Source organism: Mustelus asterias, chromosome 1 (assembly GCF_964213995.1).
Source record: "Mustelus asterias chromosome 1, sMusAst1.hap1.1, whole genome shotgun sequence".
Classification (NCBI taxonomy): domain Eukaryota; kingdom Metazoa; phylum Chordata; class Chondrichthyes; order Carcharhiniformes; family Triakidae; genus Mustelus; species Mustelus asterias.
The window spans coordinates 166,285,568-166,306,469 of record NC_135801.1 but is presented as its reverse complement, the minus strand read 5'-3'; the positions used below and the strand labels follow the sequence as shown (position 1 = coordinate 166,306,469).

The following is a 20,902-nucleotide window of genomic DNA, read 5'->3' as shown; positions in this document are numbered from 1 at the left end:
CCGACATACATTGGCTATGTACACAATATGCCAATGAATTAAGGTTCTACTGTTGGCAGCCTGACTCGAGAAACAATAACAAAAACAGAAAATGCTGGAAAATCTCAGCAGGTCTGACAACATTTGTGGGGAGAGAATAGAGCCAGCGTTTTGAGTCTGGATGACTAGCCCGGACGAAGAGTCATCCAGACTCGAAACGTTGACTCTATTCTCTCTCCACAGATGCTGTAAGACCTGCTGAGATTTTCCAGCATTTTCTATTTTTGTTTCAGATTCCAACATCCGCAGTATTTTGCTTTTACCAGGAAAAATAAACTTGGCGTGTAAACACTTTAATAAAATGCAACATGCAAACACATAAGGCATAACAAGGTACATAAGAAACATCATGCACCATTACAGAGCTTGCAAGTTATAAAGGATCAAAGCTACAGCAATCTTCTTAAAACAATTATGAAAATAGAAAGTCTGAACCTAGTGGTGTGCATAAATTCCAACATCCACTATCCTGGTTTTTGGAGGCAAACAAAATTCAAATTACCCTATTAAGAATACACCAAATGCATATGTTGTGAATACATTTGTCTGGAATAAAAGTTACTGTTCACATACAACCAATTTTAGGAATTTGAGAGACTTTCCCTGACTTCAGGCCACTGACCAACAAGATTGAATGAGTAGGCAGCTCAAGTAGCCATGTAATCTACATACGCTTTTATGTTCCACTGATTTAAGATATTGCCTTAATAAAATTAACTCCTTAAAAATTGCGAGCCCAATTTTGAAAAAAATTGGGTGTTTTATCATTTAAATTCTCAAAATCTGCCAGTTAGCAAGCCTTCAGTTTTATCAACATAATTCACTATAATTCAGCACAATTGCTTTTGAAATTAATTGTGGGAGGGAAAAAGGGGAACTCAACTGTTTATAGCATCTGTATGCTCACCTTGTGACAGGTTGGTCAGGGAACCGCTGGTATAATGGTAAGTCACATTAACCAGAAGGTCTCAGATTCCCTGCTCAGTCCTAACTTACTTGATTTTAGTTGAGGTAATAGAATTGACAATCAATACCCCTGTACGAGGAGGACAAATAATTATGTTAAATTACATCACTGCAAGATTCTGTGCACCTATATTCAATGGGGAAGAGCTCCCCTTTATGACAAGGTTAATGAACATTATTGTTCAGCAAAGCTTGCTGGATAGAAGGAATACATTTGCTGCATTTAAAATACAAAGTTTTTTTTCTGGAACTCAATCACAACAACATACTATCATGTCAACTGTAATTTAGGAACAACAGACATAGACCATAAGACATAGGAGCAGAATTAGGCCACTCAGCCCACTGAGTCTGCTCCGCCATTCAATCATGGCTGATATTTTTCTCATACCCATTCTCCTGATCCCCTTATTAATCTAGAAATTCCTGGGCTTCAGACCGCTGACCAACAAGATGGTCTCACTATTCCTTACAAGTGGAAATCAAGAGTTCTTGAAATTTTCAGGGGGTGAATAAATATAATAACAAAGCCCTTCAGATCAGGGAGGTCTCAAGTAAATCCTTCGTTTGTATTATGTTGCCACACCGTTAATGGGATCGGATTGAGCCTCTAGGTTAGAAATTAGTGAAGTAAAATCGGTCAGACTTCCACTACTGACCAATGACCTCTAACAATGATCCTTGCAATATAATGGGCATGTGCAGACAATAATAGGATTGAGCTCGCCTGTGATGGATTGCAAAGTTGAATATGGTTGAATAGCCTAGCCTGGCAAAAAATTCAGTCTGGGCTAACATGTGAAAATGGTCTAATCTAAGTACCCAGTAGCTACTATTGCACATGTATCTTAGTGCGAGTCTGAGAAGGCACCAGCCTGAAATGATAACGGTTTTTCTCTCCGAGATGTTAACCTACTGACTATTTCCAGCATTTTCAATTTTTGTTTCAGATTTCCAGCATCCGCAGTACTTTGTTTTTTATATAAATACAAGACTAGTTCTTATTTTACTCCAAATGGTGTACCTACACAGTACAAATGTCAGACATCTTATGTTTTTGCATCCCTTCATCGTTATGGTAATTTACTAGACAGGTATCATGTGGGAAACTTCTACATTTGTCCATTTAGAGCAGTAGGCATACTGGAATGAACACAGAGGATCAATTAAACACTAATTTGCTTATGAGCAACCATGGACATTCTTGACCCCATCACCCAAGTAAAATTTTAAAATTCAATCATACAGTCTGTTGAGCTTGCTCTGCTATTCAATATGATCATGGCTGATCTTGGCCTTCAACTCTCTTGCCTGCTCCCCATAACCTTCGATTCATTGAAACACCAAAAATCTGTCTATCTCAGCCATAAACATGTTCAACAATGGAACATTCACAACATTTTGGGGTCGAGAATTCCAAAAATTTGCAACTCTGTGATTGAAGAATTTTCTCTTCATCTCAGTCCTAAATGATCAGCCACTTATCCTGAAACTCTACCTCGTTATTCTATATTCCCCAACAAGAGAAAATAACCTTTACCCTGTTAAGCCCTTTCATAATCTTGATTTTTTAAAATAAGATCACTTTCATTCTTCTGAACTTCAGAGAATATAGATCCAGTTTATTCACCCTCCCATAAGACAACCTTCTTATCCCCAGGTCCAATCCAGTGAACATTTGTTGTACTGTCTCCAATGCAAGTCTATCCTTTCAGTATGGAGACCAAAATTGCACACGAACTCCAGGTGTAGCCTCATCAAAACCCTGCACAACTGTAGCAAGATTTCTTTATTCTTGCATTCCAATTCCATTGTAAAAAAAGGACTCCAGGGCATTTTCCTTCTTAATTGCTTGCTGCATACTAACTTTGTATTCCTTGCATGAGTAAATCCAAGTCTCTCTGAACATCAACATTTGTAAGTTTTAAAAAGGTTTTGCTTTTCAATTCTTACAACTAAAGTGAATGACCTCACACTTCCTGCATTACACTCCATCTGACACCTCGTTGCATAGTCATTTAAACTGTCTCTATGTCCTCCTCACAGCTTGTATTCTCACCTGAGGAAGATGCTCTTTTGGAGAGTCACTGCAGACTCAATGGGTCGAATGGCTTCTGCACTGTAGAGATTCTATGATTCTATTACTCTCTGCTTTTTCGTTTAAGTCATTAACATAGACGGTAAATAACTGAGGCCTCCAGCAATGATCCTTGCGGCACTCTACTAGTCACAGCCTGTCAACTTGAAAGTCCAGTGCTGCTCTCTGCTTTCTGTCCATTAACACATCCCTCATCCAGGCTAATATATCTCCCAACAACCTCTAACAGCCCTTATTCTGTGTATTAACCTTATCCAAAGCTCTTTGAAAATCCTAATATACTACATCTACTGGTTCTCCTTTATCTAACCTACTAGCTACATCTCAAAATACTCTAATAAATTTGTCAAAAACTGTTTTCCTTTCATAAAACCATGATGACCATGTCTGATCACACTATGATTTTCTAAGTGCATTGTTAAGACTTCCTTAATGATAGATTCCAGCATTTTCCCGGTGACTACCAACCTACTGGCATGTAGCTCTGCATTTTCTTTCTCCATCCTTTCTTGAAAAGCAGAGTTACATTTGCTAATTTCGAATACACACAGACATGTTTTGGAAAATCATAAGCAGTGCATCCACAAGCTCTGAAGTTCTCTCTTTTAGAACTCTAGGATGTTGGCTATCAGGGATTTTTTGCATTTTAGTCCCTTGAGCTTCCCCCAACAGTTTTTATCTGTTGATATTAATATCTTAGAATCATACAGCACATTCATTAAGATTCTGTTTAAATATATGGTTGCTGTTCAGTTTCAGTATGTAGAATTTAGGCTTAACTGGTAGTTACAGCTGGTGTTTTATGCCAGCAACTGGAAGGCCAGAGTTAAAATTCCAGTTTCAATCCACAACTGCAGTCAAGATTTTTAAGCAGCTTTCGAGAGGTTTAAAGATAAACACCAAATTACTTCTCAAATTGTGTCAATTACTTCAAAGTAATTGTGGTCATCAGATGGCTCACTGGGTATGATAGACAGGTTAATAGCCTATTCAACCAGGAAAGTTATTGTGTCCAGACCCATTCTGTCCTTATGCATAGAACATTTCAACAGCTCTAGCAAGGTATAATGGGCAGCTCTACTCCCTAACCCTGGAATGCCGAGACCAAATTGCAATGCTTCAACCAAATTTATCAATTCAACGCAGCTTAGGAATTAAATCTGGAGCATTCTGGTCTGCACGGCTTAGCACAGATCACATTACACATCCAAAAAGCCATTGTGGAGCTCCTCCAATTATTTATCAAAGGTAACCAGTTGCAAGTGAAGGAGGAAAACACACAGCTTCAACAGTGACAGTACAACAACATTGTAGCAACATGCAAGATCAGGCAAATGGGAACTGCAGCATGCAACACAGTACATGGAACAGCAAAGGTTAATAACCTGGACGCATAAGACTTGAGAATGTGGGAGCAAGGGAAGTATATTAAGTCCTCTCCAGTGTCACTGCAAGTTGAAAACCACTGTTGCAATGTGGTGCAGTGAGAACGGGGGAAATACATTTTGTCCAATACATACAGGTATCTCCGCAAGAGGCGGCATGTGTAACTGAAAGACAAAGTTAAGGAGAAATGTAGTTAAGGGAAAAATTCTCTCTTTCAGAAAAAGGAACTCGGTGCAATTTTAAACGATTTTATCTGTAGTCACAATAATCAGATAAATGAGAGATGGCACTGGACTGAGTGGCAAACAATATTACGTATGATTACATTGATGAGCAAAAAGATAATTTACAGGAAATTAAAACCTGAGGAGGAAAACATAATTATTTGAACTTAAACAACACTTTTATTGCACCTATTAGATGGGTTTAAGTTTAGATCTGTCCACGATAGTAGTAGGAGTAACTACATCACAGTCCTTGTGGAGGCCGAGATCCATTTTCACACTGGTGTCATCCTCCATCCATAAGTAATTGTGGGTCATCAGCAGCGGTAGAATTGCACTCTACTATAATGCATCATCTCTCCATCTTTATCAATCAACAGATGACCAATCCTGGCTTACTGAATGCTAAAAAAGCATGCTGGATGCAGCACCAGGTGTATCAGAAAATGAGGTTTCAACCTTCTGTAGCAGCACAAGACTACATGGCTACTAAACTGCAAAAGCAGCATGCACTTCCACAACTAATAGATCAAATGAAAGTTCTGCAGTCCTGCAACACCGTTCATTCATTGTAGTGAACGAACAAACAACTAACAGGGTGAACATCCCCATCAATAACGATGGTAGAACATGGTTCATGACTACAAAGCCAAGGCTTTGAAATATTCCCAAATCTCCTCAGCTAGAAGGGCTTCCTTCTTGAGTCCCAACCAGAGGTCCCCAACATCACACATACTATTGTTCAAACAATTTGATTCGCTCAGTACGACAGCAGAAAGTAAAGGAGTGCAAAGGACATAACAAAGGCTACAGGCTCCGACAACAATCCAGATATAGTGCTGAACACATGACCCACAATTAGCCATGTCCCTGTTCAAGCTGCTCCATTAGAACTAAAACACGGACACATACTGGACAAAGTAGAAAATTGCCGAGGTAAGCAGGACAAGTCCAACATGGGCCATTGCTGCTTTAACTGTCTATTCCAATCATCAGTTAAGTGTTGGAGGGAATTGTCAACTTATTAAATGACACTTACCAATAATCTACTCACCAATGCTCAGTTTGGATTCCATCAACATCATTTGGCTCCACACCTCATTACAGCATTGGCTCAAACACAAATATAACAACTGAGTTCTAGAGATCAGATGAGAGTGACCTTCACATTAAAGCAGCATTCCACCAAGTATGGCACTAATGAGACCTACTAAGTCTAAAGTCGGTGGGGATTAGGGGAAAACCTTTGTGGTCACAGTAATAAGTGGCACAAAGAATTCGCTACTCAAACTCCTTGAAATAAGGGCCAACATTCCATTAGCCTTCCTGATTACCTGCACCTACGTGCTAACTTTGTATTTTGTGTGCAAGTACCCCCAAGTGCCTTTGTGTTGCAGCTTTTTGCAATTTTTCACTATTTAAATAACACTTTCTTTGTTCTCCCTTCCAAAATGAACTTCACATTTTCCCACATTATACTCCATTTGCCAACGTTTTGCCCACTTAACCTGTCACTATCTCTTTGTAAATGGTTTGTATCCCTCTCGCCTACATCTGCAGCTTATCAAAACACTGCTGCATGCATCCAACAAGGATTTGATTTAGAACATAGAACATTATAGCGCAGTACAGGCCCTTCGGCCCTCGATGTTGCGCCGACCAGTGGAACCAATCTAAAGCCCCTCTAATCTACACTATTCCAATGTCATCCATATGTTTATCCAATAACCATTTGAATGCTCTTAATGTTGACGAGTCCACTACTGCTGTTGATGTATTGTTGTCACATGTATTAGTATACAGTGAAAAGTATTGTTTCTTGCGCGCTATACAGACAAAGCATACCGTTCATAGAGAAGGAAACGAGAGAGTGCAGGATGTAGTGTTACAGTCATAGCTAGGGTGTAGAGAAAGATCAACTTAATGCAAGGCAAATCTATTCAAAAGTCTGACAGCAGCAGGGAAGAAGCTGTCCTTGAATCGGTTGGTACGTGACCTCAGACTTTTATAACTTTTTCCCAAAGGAAGAAGGTGGAAGAGAGAATATCCGGGGTTGCGTGGGGTCCTTAATTATGCTGGGCTGTTTTGTCGAGGCAGCGGGAAGTGTAGACAGAGTCAATGGATGGGAGGCTGGTTTGCGTGATGGATTGGGCTACATTCACGACCTTTTGTAGTTCCTTGCGGTCTTGGGCAGAGCAGGGGCCATACCAAGCTGTGATATAACCAGAAAGAATGCTTTCTATGGTGCATCTGTAAAAGTTGGTGAGAGTCGTAGCTGACATGCCAAATTTCCAAACTGCCAAAAGGCCTTGTGTTTGTGTTCAAATTGCTACATGAACTCAAATTGCTACATAAACCTCTCCACCTTTCTCTCCTGTTTTAAGGCACGCCTCTGACCAAGCTATTTAATAACATACATATATATGCACCTATGACTGCGTGGCCAAATTCCCCTCGATTTTCAAGTTTGCTGACAATACCACCGTAGTCGGTCGGATCTCAAACAATGATGAGACAGAGTACAGGAATGAGATAGAGAATTTGGTGAACTGGTGTGGCGACAATAATCTCTCCCTCAAATGCCAACAAAACAAAGGAGATTGTCATTGACGTCAGGAAGCGTAAAGGAAAACATGCCCCTGCCTACATCAATGGGGACGAAATAGGAAGGGTCAGAGCTTCAAGTTTTTTGGTGTCCAGATCACCATCAATCTGTCCTGGTCCCCCCAAGCCAACACTATAGTTACGAGCCCTCCAACACCTCTACGTTCTCAGAAGACTAAGGAAATATGGCATGCCAGCTAGGACTCTCACCAACCTTTACAGATGCACCATAGAAAGCATTCTTTCTGGTTGTATCACAGTTTGGTATGGTTCCTGCTCTGCCCAAGACCGCAATAAACTACAAAAGGTTGTGAATGTAGCCCAATCCATCACGCCTCCCATCCATTGACTCTGTCTACACTTCCCGCTGCCTCGGCAAAGCAGCCAGCATAATTAAGGACTTCACGCACCCCGGACATTCTCTCTTCCACTTCTTCCGTTGGGAAAAAGACACAAAAGTCTGAGGTCACGTACCATCCAACTCAAGAACAGCTTCTTCCCTGCTGCCATCAGACTTTTGAATGGACCTACCTGGCATTAAGTTGAACTTTCTCTACACCCTAGCTATGACAATAACATTACATTCTGCACTCTCTCGTTTCCTTCTCTATGAACAGTATGCTTTGTATAGCGCACAAGAAACAATACTTTTCACTGTATGCTAATACGTGTGACAATAATAAATCTATTCAAATCAAATATACGAGCAGATGAATAAGGAGGAGGAGGAGGCGGCCACTGGGCAACTATAACATGGTCAAAGAGAATGCGCTTTATAACTTTGTTTACATATGTTTTGTGTTTTCAGTGAAATGCAGTGTCCTTGGAGGGTGGTGGGGCTGGAGGAAGTTACATGGGTAGAGGGAGAGAGGTCTCAGAAGAATTGGAATACCGAAATGAGAATTTTAAAATCGGGGTGTTGGCAGATAAGCGCAACAAAGTTTTAGATGTGCTTCAGTTTAAGAAAGGTGCAAGATGGGAGCTTAACTCGTAAAACATTGGATGGATTCAACAGATACCAGCTTGACAGATTGGCATGGGTCTGATAAATCAATTATTGAATTTTTGAAACACATGAACCAATTTTCTATCTTGCTATAATATTCATGTTAACTGTTTTTTTGCAGTTGAAAATATGAAAATATCTTGACCCAAAATCATCTTAAATGTTGAGTCCAGACAATTAGCCAAGGTAGCATCTATTTATTCAACAATAATAGCTAAGAATTGATGTTAAAGGCATTATTTTTCATCATTATTGTTTCCTTAAAGCATTTGATTATGGAGAAAAAACAGCAAGTATCATTTATTATATCATGGGAAGTTGATGGCTTTTAATGTGATCTGCCTGCAAACAGACACTAAAGACTTTTCCAAACACTTATTCATAAAGATATCAAAGCCATGTTGACAGGTAAACACAGAAACAGTATTTTTTATAAATGCAATAGCTCATCAACCTTTCAATGCATGTTCCTACAAACATATTTTCCTTGTATTTATCTCATCACATAGTTTAATTCAGACAAGCAGAATCTTAAGACATTGCATACTTTTGATGGGTTCAAATATACATTGTAGATCATGTTAAGGAGTCATGAAATTAATTATAGATCAGGTAAGCAACGCAAAAAGAAAAAATATGAAAGAATGGCATGCCAAGTTTAAATTACTTTTGAAGTTAACTGTTTCGAATGGGTAAAATGCACATGGATAAGTATCTGTATACACAGGCATCCAAGTTCCAAACCAATTGCAGCATATGTATTTCAAGCACAAGGATAACCAACAGATATGAATTAAAGTGTAATATTAACTATTTGGGAATAAAATACAAAGCAGAGGACAGTGGGATCAACACAATAGCTGTTTCAAAGAGCTGGACTAAATAACTTGCTTCTGTGCATGTTATTCTATGATTCAATCTCTTAATACTGTACTTCAATTTACAGGTTATCTACTGATTACCTCCAAAAGGATACCAGTTCATATCCTGACTTTATTTCAATTAATCTGATACAGAAGGTACTTTGGGATTCAACTATTTACCTGGAAGGGCTATTGCAGTTCACTTGATCCAATGCTAAACAATTTTTTGTACATAACTTTTCCTATCCCATTTTCCTGCAGTATACTTTATGAATTACAAGATGAGTTTCATATTATTTAAACTGAAGTTTCTTTTTTAAGAAACACACACTCAGATGTGAAAGAATGAAAACTCCATTCATCAGGCTACTCCAACTGCTTTTTCAAAACTGGAATAAGGAAATCTTGTTGGCAATAACAGTTGTTTGAATTATTATTTTAAATAAAAACCATTCAATTCCAAAATGCAACATTACTTTTGAAGTTAACAAATGCAACATTACTTTTGAAGCTTCTATACATTCCCATGAGGAATGTATAGAAGCACAAGGAGTTCATAGACTTCTTTGTCACGAAGAGAAATATATATCTCTTTCCTTCCACGAGCTCACCTGGCCAAATTTCCATTAATGTTCCCCCCCACCCTAATCATGAACAATGCACCTTCCCTTAATTTCCTTCCTAACTTCCCTCATGCCTTTTCTGAGCTCATCTTGTCCACGTGACCCACATCTTGTTCCTTCAAATCTATTCCTGCTAAACTATTCACCCAATTTCCTCAACTGACCTCCATATTTGCCGATACTGTAAACATTTTTCTCTTTTCAGGTGTTGTCCCTCTCTCCTTTCAATTTGGCAACATTTCCCCTCTCCACATAAAGCCAAACATTGACCCCACTGTCCTTGCAAACTATCATCCCCTCTCGTCCCTCTCCAAAGTCCTCGAGCAGGTTGTTGCTAAACAATTCTGTTCCCATCTTTCCCAGAACTTTATGTTTGAATCCTTCCACCATCTATATGACTGTGACAAAGGTAAAAGTTTTCTCTTCATCCTTCTCCACTTGTCTGCAGGCTTTGACACAATTGACCACACTATCCTCCTTCATTATCATCCAGCTGGTGGGCACAACTCTAGTTATATTTGTATCAATCTAATCACAGCCAGAGAGTCACTTGAAATAGCTTCTCTACCTGCCCATACACCATTACCTCTGATGTTCTCCAAGGACATATCCTTGGCCCTTATCCTATTTCTCATCTACACGTTGTCTCCTGACATCAGTCAAAAGCAGACCATTAGTTTTCATAAGTACACTGACAACACAAGTGCCAAGCAAGTGATCCAATTTGGCCTCCAGTATCACAGATGCCTCCACAGCCAATTCAATTCACTCCACTTGATATCAAGAAATGGTAGAAGGCACTGGATACTGCAAAGGCTCTGACAATGTTCCAGCAATACCACTGAAGACTTCTGCTCCATAACTTGCCACATGCCTAGCCAAGCTATTTCAGTACAGCTACAACACAGGGATAGGTAATAAATTCTGACCTACCCAGTGACACCCACATCCAAAAAATTAATTTAAAAAAACAGCCAGCTCTACCCTGCCACCTTAACTCTTCATTGTTGCCAAATTATCAGACCACTCAGCCGGCATCCAATACTGGATGAACAGAAATGTCCTCCAAATAAATATTGGGAAGACAAAAGCCATTGTTTTCCGACCTCATCCAAGCTCCTTCCCCTAGTTACAGACTCCATTCCTCTCCCTGACAAATCTGAGATTAAGCCAGTTTGCAACTTTGATGCCACATGTGATCTCAAATTGAGTTTCCATATCAGTCATTCACTAAGACCATCTTTTTCTACCTCCATAACATCACTTGTCTCAGCTCATCTGTTGAAACGCTCATTCATCCCTTGTTATCTCTAGACTTAACTGTTCCAACGCACTACTGATTGGTCTCACATTCTACCCTCTGTAAGCTTGAGGTCATTCGTAGTAAGCTCCGTTCCTCCATCACTCTTGTGCTGGCTGGCCGACATTAGCTCCCAATCATGCAACACCTTGATTTTAAATTTCTCACCCTCTGTTTCAAATACTCACAATGACCTTGACCCTGTCCTATCTCTATAATCTTATCCAGATCACCCACTTTAAGATATCTGCACTCTTCTAGCCTCTTGTTCATTCTCAATTTTGATTGCTCCACCATTGATAGATGTGCCTTCAGTTGCCAATGTCCCAATTTCTGGAATATATTTCTCCACCTCAGTTTTCTCTTTTAAGGCATTCTTTGAAGCCTACCTGTTGGACAAAACTTTGTGATCTCACCTAATATCTCCTTTTATGGTTGAATGTCACAATTTATTTTATAGTGCTCCTCTGTAGCTTTGGGGTGTTTCATTATGTTAAAGGCTCAATAAAAATATAAGTTACTGTTGTTATAATGTTGAATAGAGAGAGAGGACACATCAGTGATTAAGTCGCTGACGCTCTAAGTTGACCACTGATAACCTCGTCATCCATTGTGTTTTATCATGTTTTATGTTAGTGAAGAACGTTCTATGGTTTAGGCTTCACCATATCGGTTCTGGGAATGTATAGAGATGACAGTTAGTTATAGATTAGATATGGATAAGATGAACTGAGAATTCTGCAACTAGATACTGATTCTCTATTAACATTTCTGATGTTATGAAAAAAACTAAATAAAATTAGAAGTAAAACTAATGGAGAAGAGGGTGCACCCATGAGAAATACAACTACTTCCTCAGAAAATGCCAAGTCCACCCTAACAATCTATAAGGCACTCACCAGTTTATTCAAGACAAATAAATTGGGATTTCTGCAATATCCTGCTGGACGTTGTTTATGGCTCATTTAAATCGGAAAAACATTCTAAAATAAATAAGCCTTTTTCTCACAGGAACCATTAACCACAGAAGGTGTTTTAACATTTCTTGTGATATGGTAGCCACAGGACTCTTGGATTAATTAGATCAAAATGAGCAAATATCAGTATTGGATGGGGCATATCATCTGAGTGGTTATGTTACTGGACCAGTAATCCAGAGACCTGGACTAATAAGCCATAGAACATAAATTCAACGTTCAAATTTCATCTCGACAGTTTGAGAATTTGAATTCAGTTAAATAAATCCGAGAAGTGGACGGATTGTTGTTTTAAAAATATGTACCCAAAGGAAAGAAAACTCCTGTTGTTTCTGGTCTGCCTATATGTGATTTCAGTTCCACAACAATTTCTTCTCAACAAACCATTCGGTTGTAAGAAACATCTACAAAGATTAAGCCTAATTCTACAAGGTCCTACATACTAGCTTCTGAGGACTGATGGTACCAACATCGGAAGAGCTATCCTGCACTCATTGGATCATGGCTAACAACCAAGATCCTACTGTGATGGTACTGTGCCTGTAAGAACTGTATTTTTTAAATGATATTCTCTGCAGTTTGTAAAGCAGGCCTTGTTTTTTTTTGTTTTTCATTGTGGCACCGGCTGACTTCTTGGATGTCCATTTACTGCTGCTTAAATGGTTTAAATGGGGTTTTGTTTACTTTTAATCTGGGCCTAATGCACTTTCTGGGAGTTTACAACCTTTTTGAAGTGTTGTGGGAAGAATCATTGACAGGTTAGGTGGGACAGATTGTTTCTCTCTCACTCCCAAGAGTACTTACTTTCTGTTTTGGCTGCTGTTTTAGTTAGACGGTGTTTGGACTTCAGATTGAAAGGCAATATTTCTGTGTCTCTCACCCTGGTATTAGAAATTCTGTTATATTGGAAGCAGCTCTTCTTGCCTTCCTGGAATGAAAAATTCTGATGTTGGTGGTTTACTAGCTAGAAGCCAGCAGTGGCATTATCTCTACCTCAAGGTGCTGGGAGTTTCCAGAACGGAGAAGTCAGAGTTTCAATTCTCCAACCAAAGGACTAAATTAAAGCATCACGGGAGCATTCTTATTTTCTGTGTTCAACCCGTGGCAGATGTATGTTTATAAGGTGGTTTTGTTGTATTGGAACAGTGCATTTAGTTGTTAAGGTTTATAGAATATCATGGTTCTTTTTTTCTTGTTTGTAATTAGGAAAAGCTATTGCTAGTTTTCTTTCTATAAGTTAACTGTATTCTTAAATAAACTTTGTTCAATAAAAGCTCCCTAGTGGGTCATTTGAATCATACCTGGAGTGAAACATCTCATGCTTATCCTTGTCAAGTTTAAAGTGCAAAACTTATAATCCAGGCGGACTTCATAAAACACTTTGAATTATAACATTAGACTCCAACACCAGCATTTATGGGTACATCCCGTCCCAATGACAGGACTAACCCTTGAGAGGTGGAGATACAATGACATACAGTTGGGTGGGAGTTGCCCTGGGAGTCCTCAACATGACTCCTGATCCTATGAAGTCTTCAGGTTACATTAAAGCAAGGAAACTTCTTCCACCTACTTCCCCGCCTCATGAATTGGCACTTTTCCATGTTGAACACCACTGGGAGGAAACACTGGAGATAGCAATGCCACATAATTGATATCGACCACTGGCTGACTAAGCTGGCTGAGTCCTGAAGATCAAAGTTGCAAGGTTTAATTTGCAGCAGGAGGTGATAGAAGCAACACAAGGGAATAATCTATCTGACCTCATCAATCAGTCTATTTTAGATGTTTCAGTATTGGTGGGAATGACCATCACTCCATCTTTTAGGAGACCAGGTCCAATGTTCACACAGGATACTTGTCACCACACGTGAAGTAGATTATCAAATCAAGTAGCTCAAGAACTGTGCCTTCTTGAGATGAGGTGGGGCTTCAACATCACAACTATAATCTCATGGCCCACATATCTCTCACTCCTCCGTCATTATAAAGCTAGATGGTCAATGTTTATTTAATGAGATGTGTAGAAGAACATGCAGGGAGGGACACTGGCCACATGAATAAACGTTGTCACTACAACAGGTCAAGGTGTGGGTATTTTGCGTACTATCCAAAGTCTTTCCACAACCTATTAGGCAAAATTGAGTGTGATGGAAAACTGTCAGCTTACTTGGATAGTTTGCAATTACACTCAAAGATCACATTGTACAAAAACAACTGTCTATTTGATCAGCAACCTTTCCTCCAGCTTAAATATTCACACTATCTAACATGAGTGTACTACAACTGGAATGCATACTAGCTACAGAATGCACTGCAGCAAGTTGCTACAGTTTCATCAACAACACCTCTCAGACCTTCATCAACTAAAGCAATGTTTTTTGCTTCATTTAGTACTCACAGGTGCCTTCTTTAAAATGCTGGAAAATCTAAGCAGGTCTAACCGTATCTATGGAGAGGGGACAGAGCTAACTTTTCAAATCTGCATGACTCTGACGAAGGGTCATCCTGACTCGAAATGTTGATTCTATTCTCGCTCCACAGATACTGTCAGATCTGCTGAGAATTTCCAGCATCTTCTGTTTTTGTTTCAGATTCCAGTATCTGCAATAATTTCCTTTTGTCTTCTTTTTCCTGTTGATCTCATATTAGTGAACAACCAAGTTGAGGGACTTAAATCTGACTTGTGCCAAAAAGCAGGCAAAAAATATTGGAAATATATTTTTGAAAAGAAAGGTTTTAGAAGGTGGTAATATAAACAGAGTCCTGGAAAAACCCATCAGGTTGGCAGCATATGTGAGGAGAGAAACAGAGATAATCGGTGGAAATGTTCCAATAAATGAGTGTTATTTTGGGTGAGAAAACCGGTGTGTTTTGCGCCGACATGTCTGCGCCAACAGATCGCAATTTTCCCACATCATTTTTCGAAGAGGAGAGAGTTTTGCACTGGTTCTGAGAGGGGCGAGGCCTAAACACCCCGGCAAGCCCAGCTTCACAGAGAACAGGTGCCGTTTTTAAAGGGCATCCCATCAAAATGAAATTGAAGACCCCCCCCAGACTTGGGAACTCTCCTCATTGAAGGCATCGGGGCCCTCCAAATGGCTCCCCCTTCATGCCAACCCAATTTATTGATCCCATTCAAGCCCCCCCCTTTATACTCCCTCAAGTCCCACCCTCTTAGGCCCTGGCCTCAGCACCATGGCAATGCCCATTTGGCAGTGCCAACCTGGCACCATCCATCTGGCAGTGTCAAACTGTTAGTTGGCACTGCCAGATTAGCACTGACAGGTAGGAACAGCCCAGCCATGTCCCCGACCACCCAGGGACTTCAATGGCTCCCCCAGCGTGTCCATCACACCAGGTCTCCATTTGCAAAGACCAGTAGTAATTCTTGCCGGGTTCCCACTGCACCCGAGTGTCAGAGAATCCCGGGAGCAGGGAGAACCTGGCCACAATTGAATTTATTTTATTTAAATATGCTAATCTGTTCCCACCCTCACTGGGCAGGAACCAGATTACGTCCAGGCATGGTGGCTGGAAGGATCCCAACATGGTTTTGCGCTAGCATTAAACATGCTAGACCCCTCACCCATGATTCTCCAACCCCAAAGCAATCTGCGCCAGGTGTGACTAGGCCGGAAAAATCGCAACCAGCATTTCAAATCCAATATGACTCTTCTTTGGAACTGGAGAAGGTGCTTTGCAGAAAAGCACCGATTAATGTTAAATACACTGTGGTACATTGCAGGAGTACCAAATGCTATTTAATCTGACCAATAGTTGTTTCTAGTTTAGCTAGATTATCTGGTTTCTGTAAATGTGTGTTGCCTCACTTGAGTGAAAAATCTAACTTCTGTACTAGATGTTCCTTTTTCTCTTTCAATGCTCATGTTAACAATAATTCTGACTGTTGATCCTGGGTTCCATTTTTTTGTTTTAAAACAGTCCAATTTAGTAGAGTTCATGATTACAGATATAAATTCCAGAGAACTCATTCTTAAGTTGAAGTAAGGAAGGCCACAGGACTGGGCACTGCTCTGTGTACTCTGACAGGAAGAAGTCTCACAACACCAGGTTAAAGTACCCTGACAGGAGCATGAAACAGCAAAAGCTCCATGTTGCTAGGTTCTCCAGGATAACCACTCCTTTCAGGTATTCTGACTTGCAGGTACACACATTTCAGAAGACAAAAAGTCATACCTAGCACAAAGGGAATGTGTCCAGTGTATAGGTTAGATTTTCTGATTTAACTTCTATCTACATACAATATTAAAGAAAGGCTGCATCAGGCAAACTGATGATTTGCAATTTTAATCAGCCATGCACAGCTAATAAGCATGTCAAATAGGACACGGAGCATCTTAAACTCCATTCTTTAAAAAAGTCCTGGGAAATGCTGGCAAAGCACAATGATTGCCAATCCTGGTCATCTTGAGAAAGTATAGTCAACTAAGCTTTTAGTCCACAGGTCTATTACAGAGGTGGGACTTGGAAATGATGATGGAAAAATCTATTTGCATACTTTTCATTGGAAGCTAACCCAACATTATCCTTACCGCACCAAGTCATAAATTGCACCACTGTGTATTTAACAAAAGTAAGTACTTTTCTGAAAAGTATTTTCTTCTAAAGTCTTTATTTTCTAAATTATATCTCCAGAACTTTGCATCTGCTTTTTTGTCACAAATCAACTCCCTCAAAACGTTATGCCTTCATAACATGAGAACAACTGAACCAATAATTTTTTTGAAAGACACCCGAGTACTTATTGAAGCCAAAATGGCTAAGAACAAGCTATTTTAAAACTTAGCGGAATGTAATCCTATGATGATCACAGATTCTGCAAGAATATCAGAAAAAGCTTACCTTATAATTCTCTGAGCTGCGTACTGATGTAGTGAACGAAACTGAGCAGACATGTTGGCTAATGCTGCCAAGCAATTTGTATGGAGATATTTGTCCTAATAAAAAAAAGTGAATGAGAAGTAAAAGCTAAAAAGTTGTGAATTTTAAAAGATATATTATACTACAATGCTTTAAACACTGAAAAACATTTCAAGGTGATTCATAGATGTACAAATCAGACAAAAATGGTATTAATAGACATCAGCCAAAGTTTATTCAAAGAGGTGGATTTAAAGAAACATCTTAAAGGAAAAGATGTGGGAGAGGGAATGAAGGCTTGACAGCCAATTGTAGGGCAAAATAGAGGGCAGATGGAATGGGGAGGAGATACACAAAATCCACGCAGCTCTCAGAATACAAGCCAAGGACACATTCAATAAAAATATAATCAACTGTATCATCCATATTGAAGACTCTTCTAAATCTACACAAAACTATGACCAATACAAGATGCGTGCGATGAACTGAGAAATTTCCCGACTCAAGCTCTGTGTCTCAGAAGCAAAAATCCAGCCCATTATGTGGGTACCACAAAAATTCCATGACAGACAAATCTTTCATATTAAAACCAGCTAGAATAATACTAACCAAGTAGTTGGATAGCAATTGGGACTTAAATATCCCTAAATTTTCAATTATTTGTAGAATACCTTAATAAATCTCTTAAAGCAGGGTAAAATCTGAGATATAAACTGATACTTTTAAACCCTGCAAATAGAACAGTGTTATCAGCTTTACAATTCATTTAAATGTGGGGAAATGATACGCGTACCAAAATTTAAAATATCTGGCTTAAAAGTGTCGCTAATTTTTTAATGATACCCGTGATAGAACATGTAGTGTACTTAATCAATATGAAGCAATCAGTTTTATCTCCCTATCACAGCCTATGCTGAGCCATCATGTCTTAATGTACCCCACCTTGGGTGCAGTGGAAAGCAGTTTACTAAAAATATGACCTATTCACATAGAATGATGTTCAATTTTGAAAACAAATAGGAAATTGATCGGTGCAACGAAATGCAGCATTTGCTGTAAGTCGGCCATTAAGTGGGCAAAATAATGAAGTAAAACAGAACATATCTCCAAAGGTAGAACAAGATAAAAAAACTACACATTCAGCAAAAAAGGCCTAGTTTTCAAACAATTTCATTAATCAATTGTAATCGTGGTTGTGGTGTTGCTTTTTCGCCATCCTATTGGCGAAGAACAATTACATGACTATTTTGTCTCTTTCTGTAGTTAGGAATATAGGTGTTAGGATAGTTTCTGTTTGCTGAGAGCGGACTATTAGATCAGTCCTTTCATTGGTAGGCCTTTGGAAAAGTAAAGGCAGATTTGACATGGATTGGTTTCCAGTCAGAAACAGGAATGACAATCATTCATTCCTAGACCCCACTCCAGCCTCAGTACCTCATTATTTAATACTTGCCGAGAAGGAAAATCTAAAGCATTATAGAATCATAGAATGGTAACAGCACAGAAATTGTGTCAATGCCAGCCCTCTGCAAGTAACCAAACCAATCCCACTGCCCCATCCTTTTTCCCATAGCCCTTCAAATGTTCTCTTTTCAGATGCTTAGCCAATTCCCTTTGAAAACCACAGCTGAATCTGTCTCCAACACACACCAAAGCAATGCATTCTAGATCCTCAACACTCAATGCACAAAAATATATAAGTAGGGAAGTTTTTCAACCGTTGGTGGGACCACACCTCGAGGACGAAGTGCAGTTTTGGTCTCCTTATTTAAGCAAGGATATAATTGGATTAGAAGCAAAGCAGAGAATGTTCTAGGTCGGTTCCTGAATTTAGAATAAAGAACAAAGAAAATTACAGCCCTTCAGCCCTCCAAGCCTGCACCGACCATGCTGCCTGACTTAACTGAAATCCTCTACCCTTCCGGGGACCGTATCCTTCTATTCCCATCCTATTCATGTATTTGTCAAGATGTCCGTTAAAACTCACTATTATATCTGCTTCCACTACCTCCCCCGGCAGCGCGCTCAGGCACCCACCACCCTCTGTGTAAAAAAATTCTCGTACATCTCCTTTAAACCTTGCCCCTCGCACTTAAACCTATGTCCCTAGTAATGGACTCTTCCACCCTGGGAAAAACCTTCTAACTATCTACTCTGTCCATGCCTCTCATAATCTTGTAGACTTCTATCAGGTCGCCCCTCAGCCTCCATTGTTCCAGTGAGAGCAAACCAAGTTTCTCCAATCTCTCCTCATAGCTAATGCCCTCCATACCAGACAACATCCTGGTAAATCGTTTCTGTATCCTTTTTCATAGAAAGATTCATAGAAACCCTACAGTGCAGAAGGAGGCCATTCGGCCCATCGAGTCTGCACCGACCACAATCCCACCCAGGCCCTACCCCCACATATTTACCCGCTAATCCCTCTAACCTACACATCCCAGGACTCTAAGGGGCAATTTTTAACCTGGCCAACCAACCTAACCCGCACATCTTTGGATACGTTTCTGTATCCTGTCCAAAGCCTCCACATCCTTATGGTAGTGTGGCGACCAGAATTGAACACTATATTCCAAGTGCGGCCTAACTAAGGTTCTATGAAGCTGCAACATGACTTGCCAATTTTTAAACTCGATGCCCCAGCCGATGAAGGCAAGCATGCCATATGCCTTCTTGACTACCTTCTCCACCTGCGTTGCCACTTTGTGGCCCGTGTACCTGCACACCCAGATCCCTTTGCCTATCAATACTCTTAAGGGTTCTGCCATTTACTGTATGTTTTCTTTCTGCATTAGACCATCCAAAATGCATTACCTCACATTTAGCATGGCCAATTCACCTAACCTGTACATCTTTGGACTGTGAAGGAGCACCTGGAGGAAACTATGCAGGCACAGGGAGAATGTGCAAACTCCACACAGACAGTGACCCAAGCCGGGAATCGAACTCGGATCCCTGGCGCTGTGAGGCAGCAGCGCTAATCTATTTTAATTTATGATAATTTATATGTTTCCTTTTTACTGCCCATGATCGGTATTTTCACATGTAGGTGGTGTTTTTTTTTAACTCACAAAAATGAGTTTTAAAATAAAGTTATTATTTCTCAAACCTTTACCCTGACTTTAATGCAATAATTTCACTCACTCCTCTCATTCACACTTAGACATACAAAGATTAGATAGATTAAGGTAATATACTGTTACAGTTTATAATTATCACAGTCTCTTTCATGGCAGGCCTATAGCTTTTTAGTGCTTTAGGTGAAGGGAAGGTCTGGTAAAGTGAAGGATTCTCATAAGTTGTAAAGATTTTTGTAGTTGAATTTCCAGGAGGTTGATTCTCAGGTAAACTTTAACTAGAACAGGTTGGAGAGTCCTTCCCTCCGTGTCAGGATCTTCCAAATTCAAGGTGTTGCTGTTTTATTACTGCTTGAATGATTTACAACTAGTTTGATGGCGTTGGGTGGAACTCTGTTTGCAAGTAGTTTCTTGCTGGTTTTAAAAGCAGACGACAAAAATGGTTCTCCCATCACATGACTTGCATAAACCCAAAGTCCTTTTTCCAAATGTATAATGATGTGCATGGTGATTCCGATCATTTGGTGTTGTTTGCCACCCAACCTAGTTTGGATAGGGGAAACTATCATAATACAGTTGATAGGACACTTTCTCATCCATCTTACACAACTGAGTTTCTATGTTCCCTTTTGTCCAGGGTGAAATAGCAGATACAGGCCGGATAAAGTTCTATAGCTTTTTTGTGGATAATCCATTCTTAAACAAAGGGATGTGTGAATTCCCCAGATGGCTGTGGATGCCCATATTTAATTGGGTATTTGATTGAGACTTAGAACTTTGAGTTCAAAATACCAACAGTCACAAGACTTCCAGCAGCCATTTTAATGGTGTGTCTAATTTTAAAAACATTGGTTG

The 20,902-nt window shown here is 39.7% G+C and overlaps 1 protein-coding gene across 2 annotated transcripts in view; it reads right to left on the bottom strand.

Moving 5' to 3' along the window:
* The window catches only part of dym (dymeclin), a 417,844-nt gene that overhangs the window by 251,624 nt on the left and 145,318 nt on the right, over positions 1–20,902 (bottom strand). The window contains exons 13-14 of one of the 2 annotated variants that reach the window (XM_078222397.1): positions 16,953–17,047; positions 4,489–4,653 (exon numbers count right to left, since the gene is read on the bottom strand). In XM_078222397.1, coding sequence (XP_078078523.1) covers positions 4,489–4,653; positions 16,953–17,047 — 260 coding nt within the window. The remainder of the gene's footprint in view (positions 1–4,488; positions 4,654–16,952; positions 17,048–20,902) is intronic. The other variant, XM_078222407.1, reaches the window with a different exon arrangement.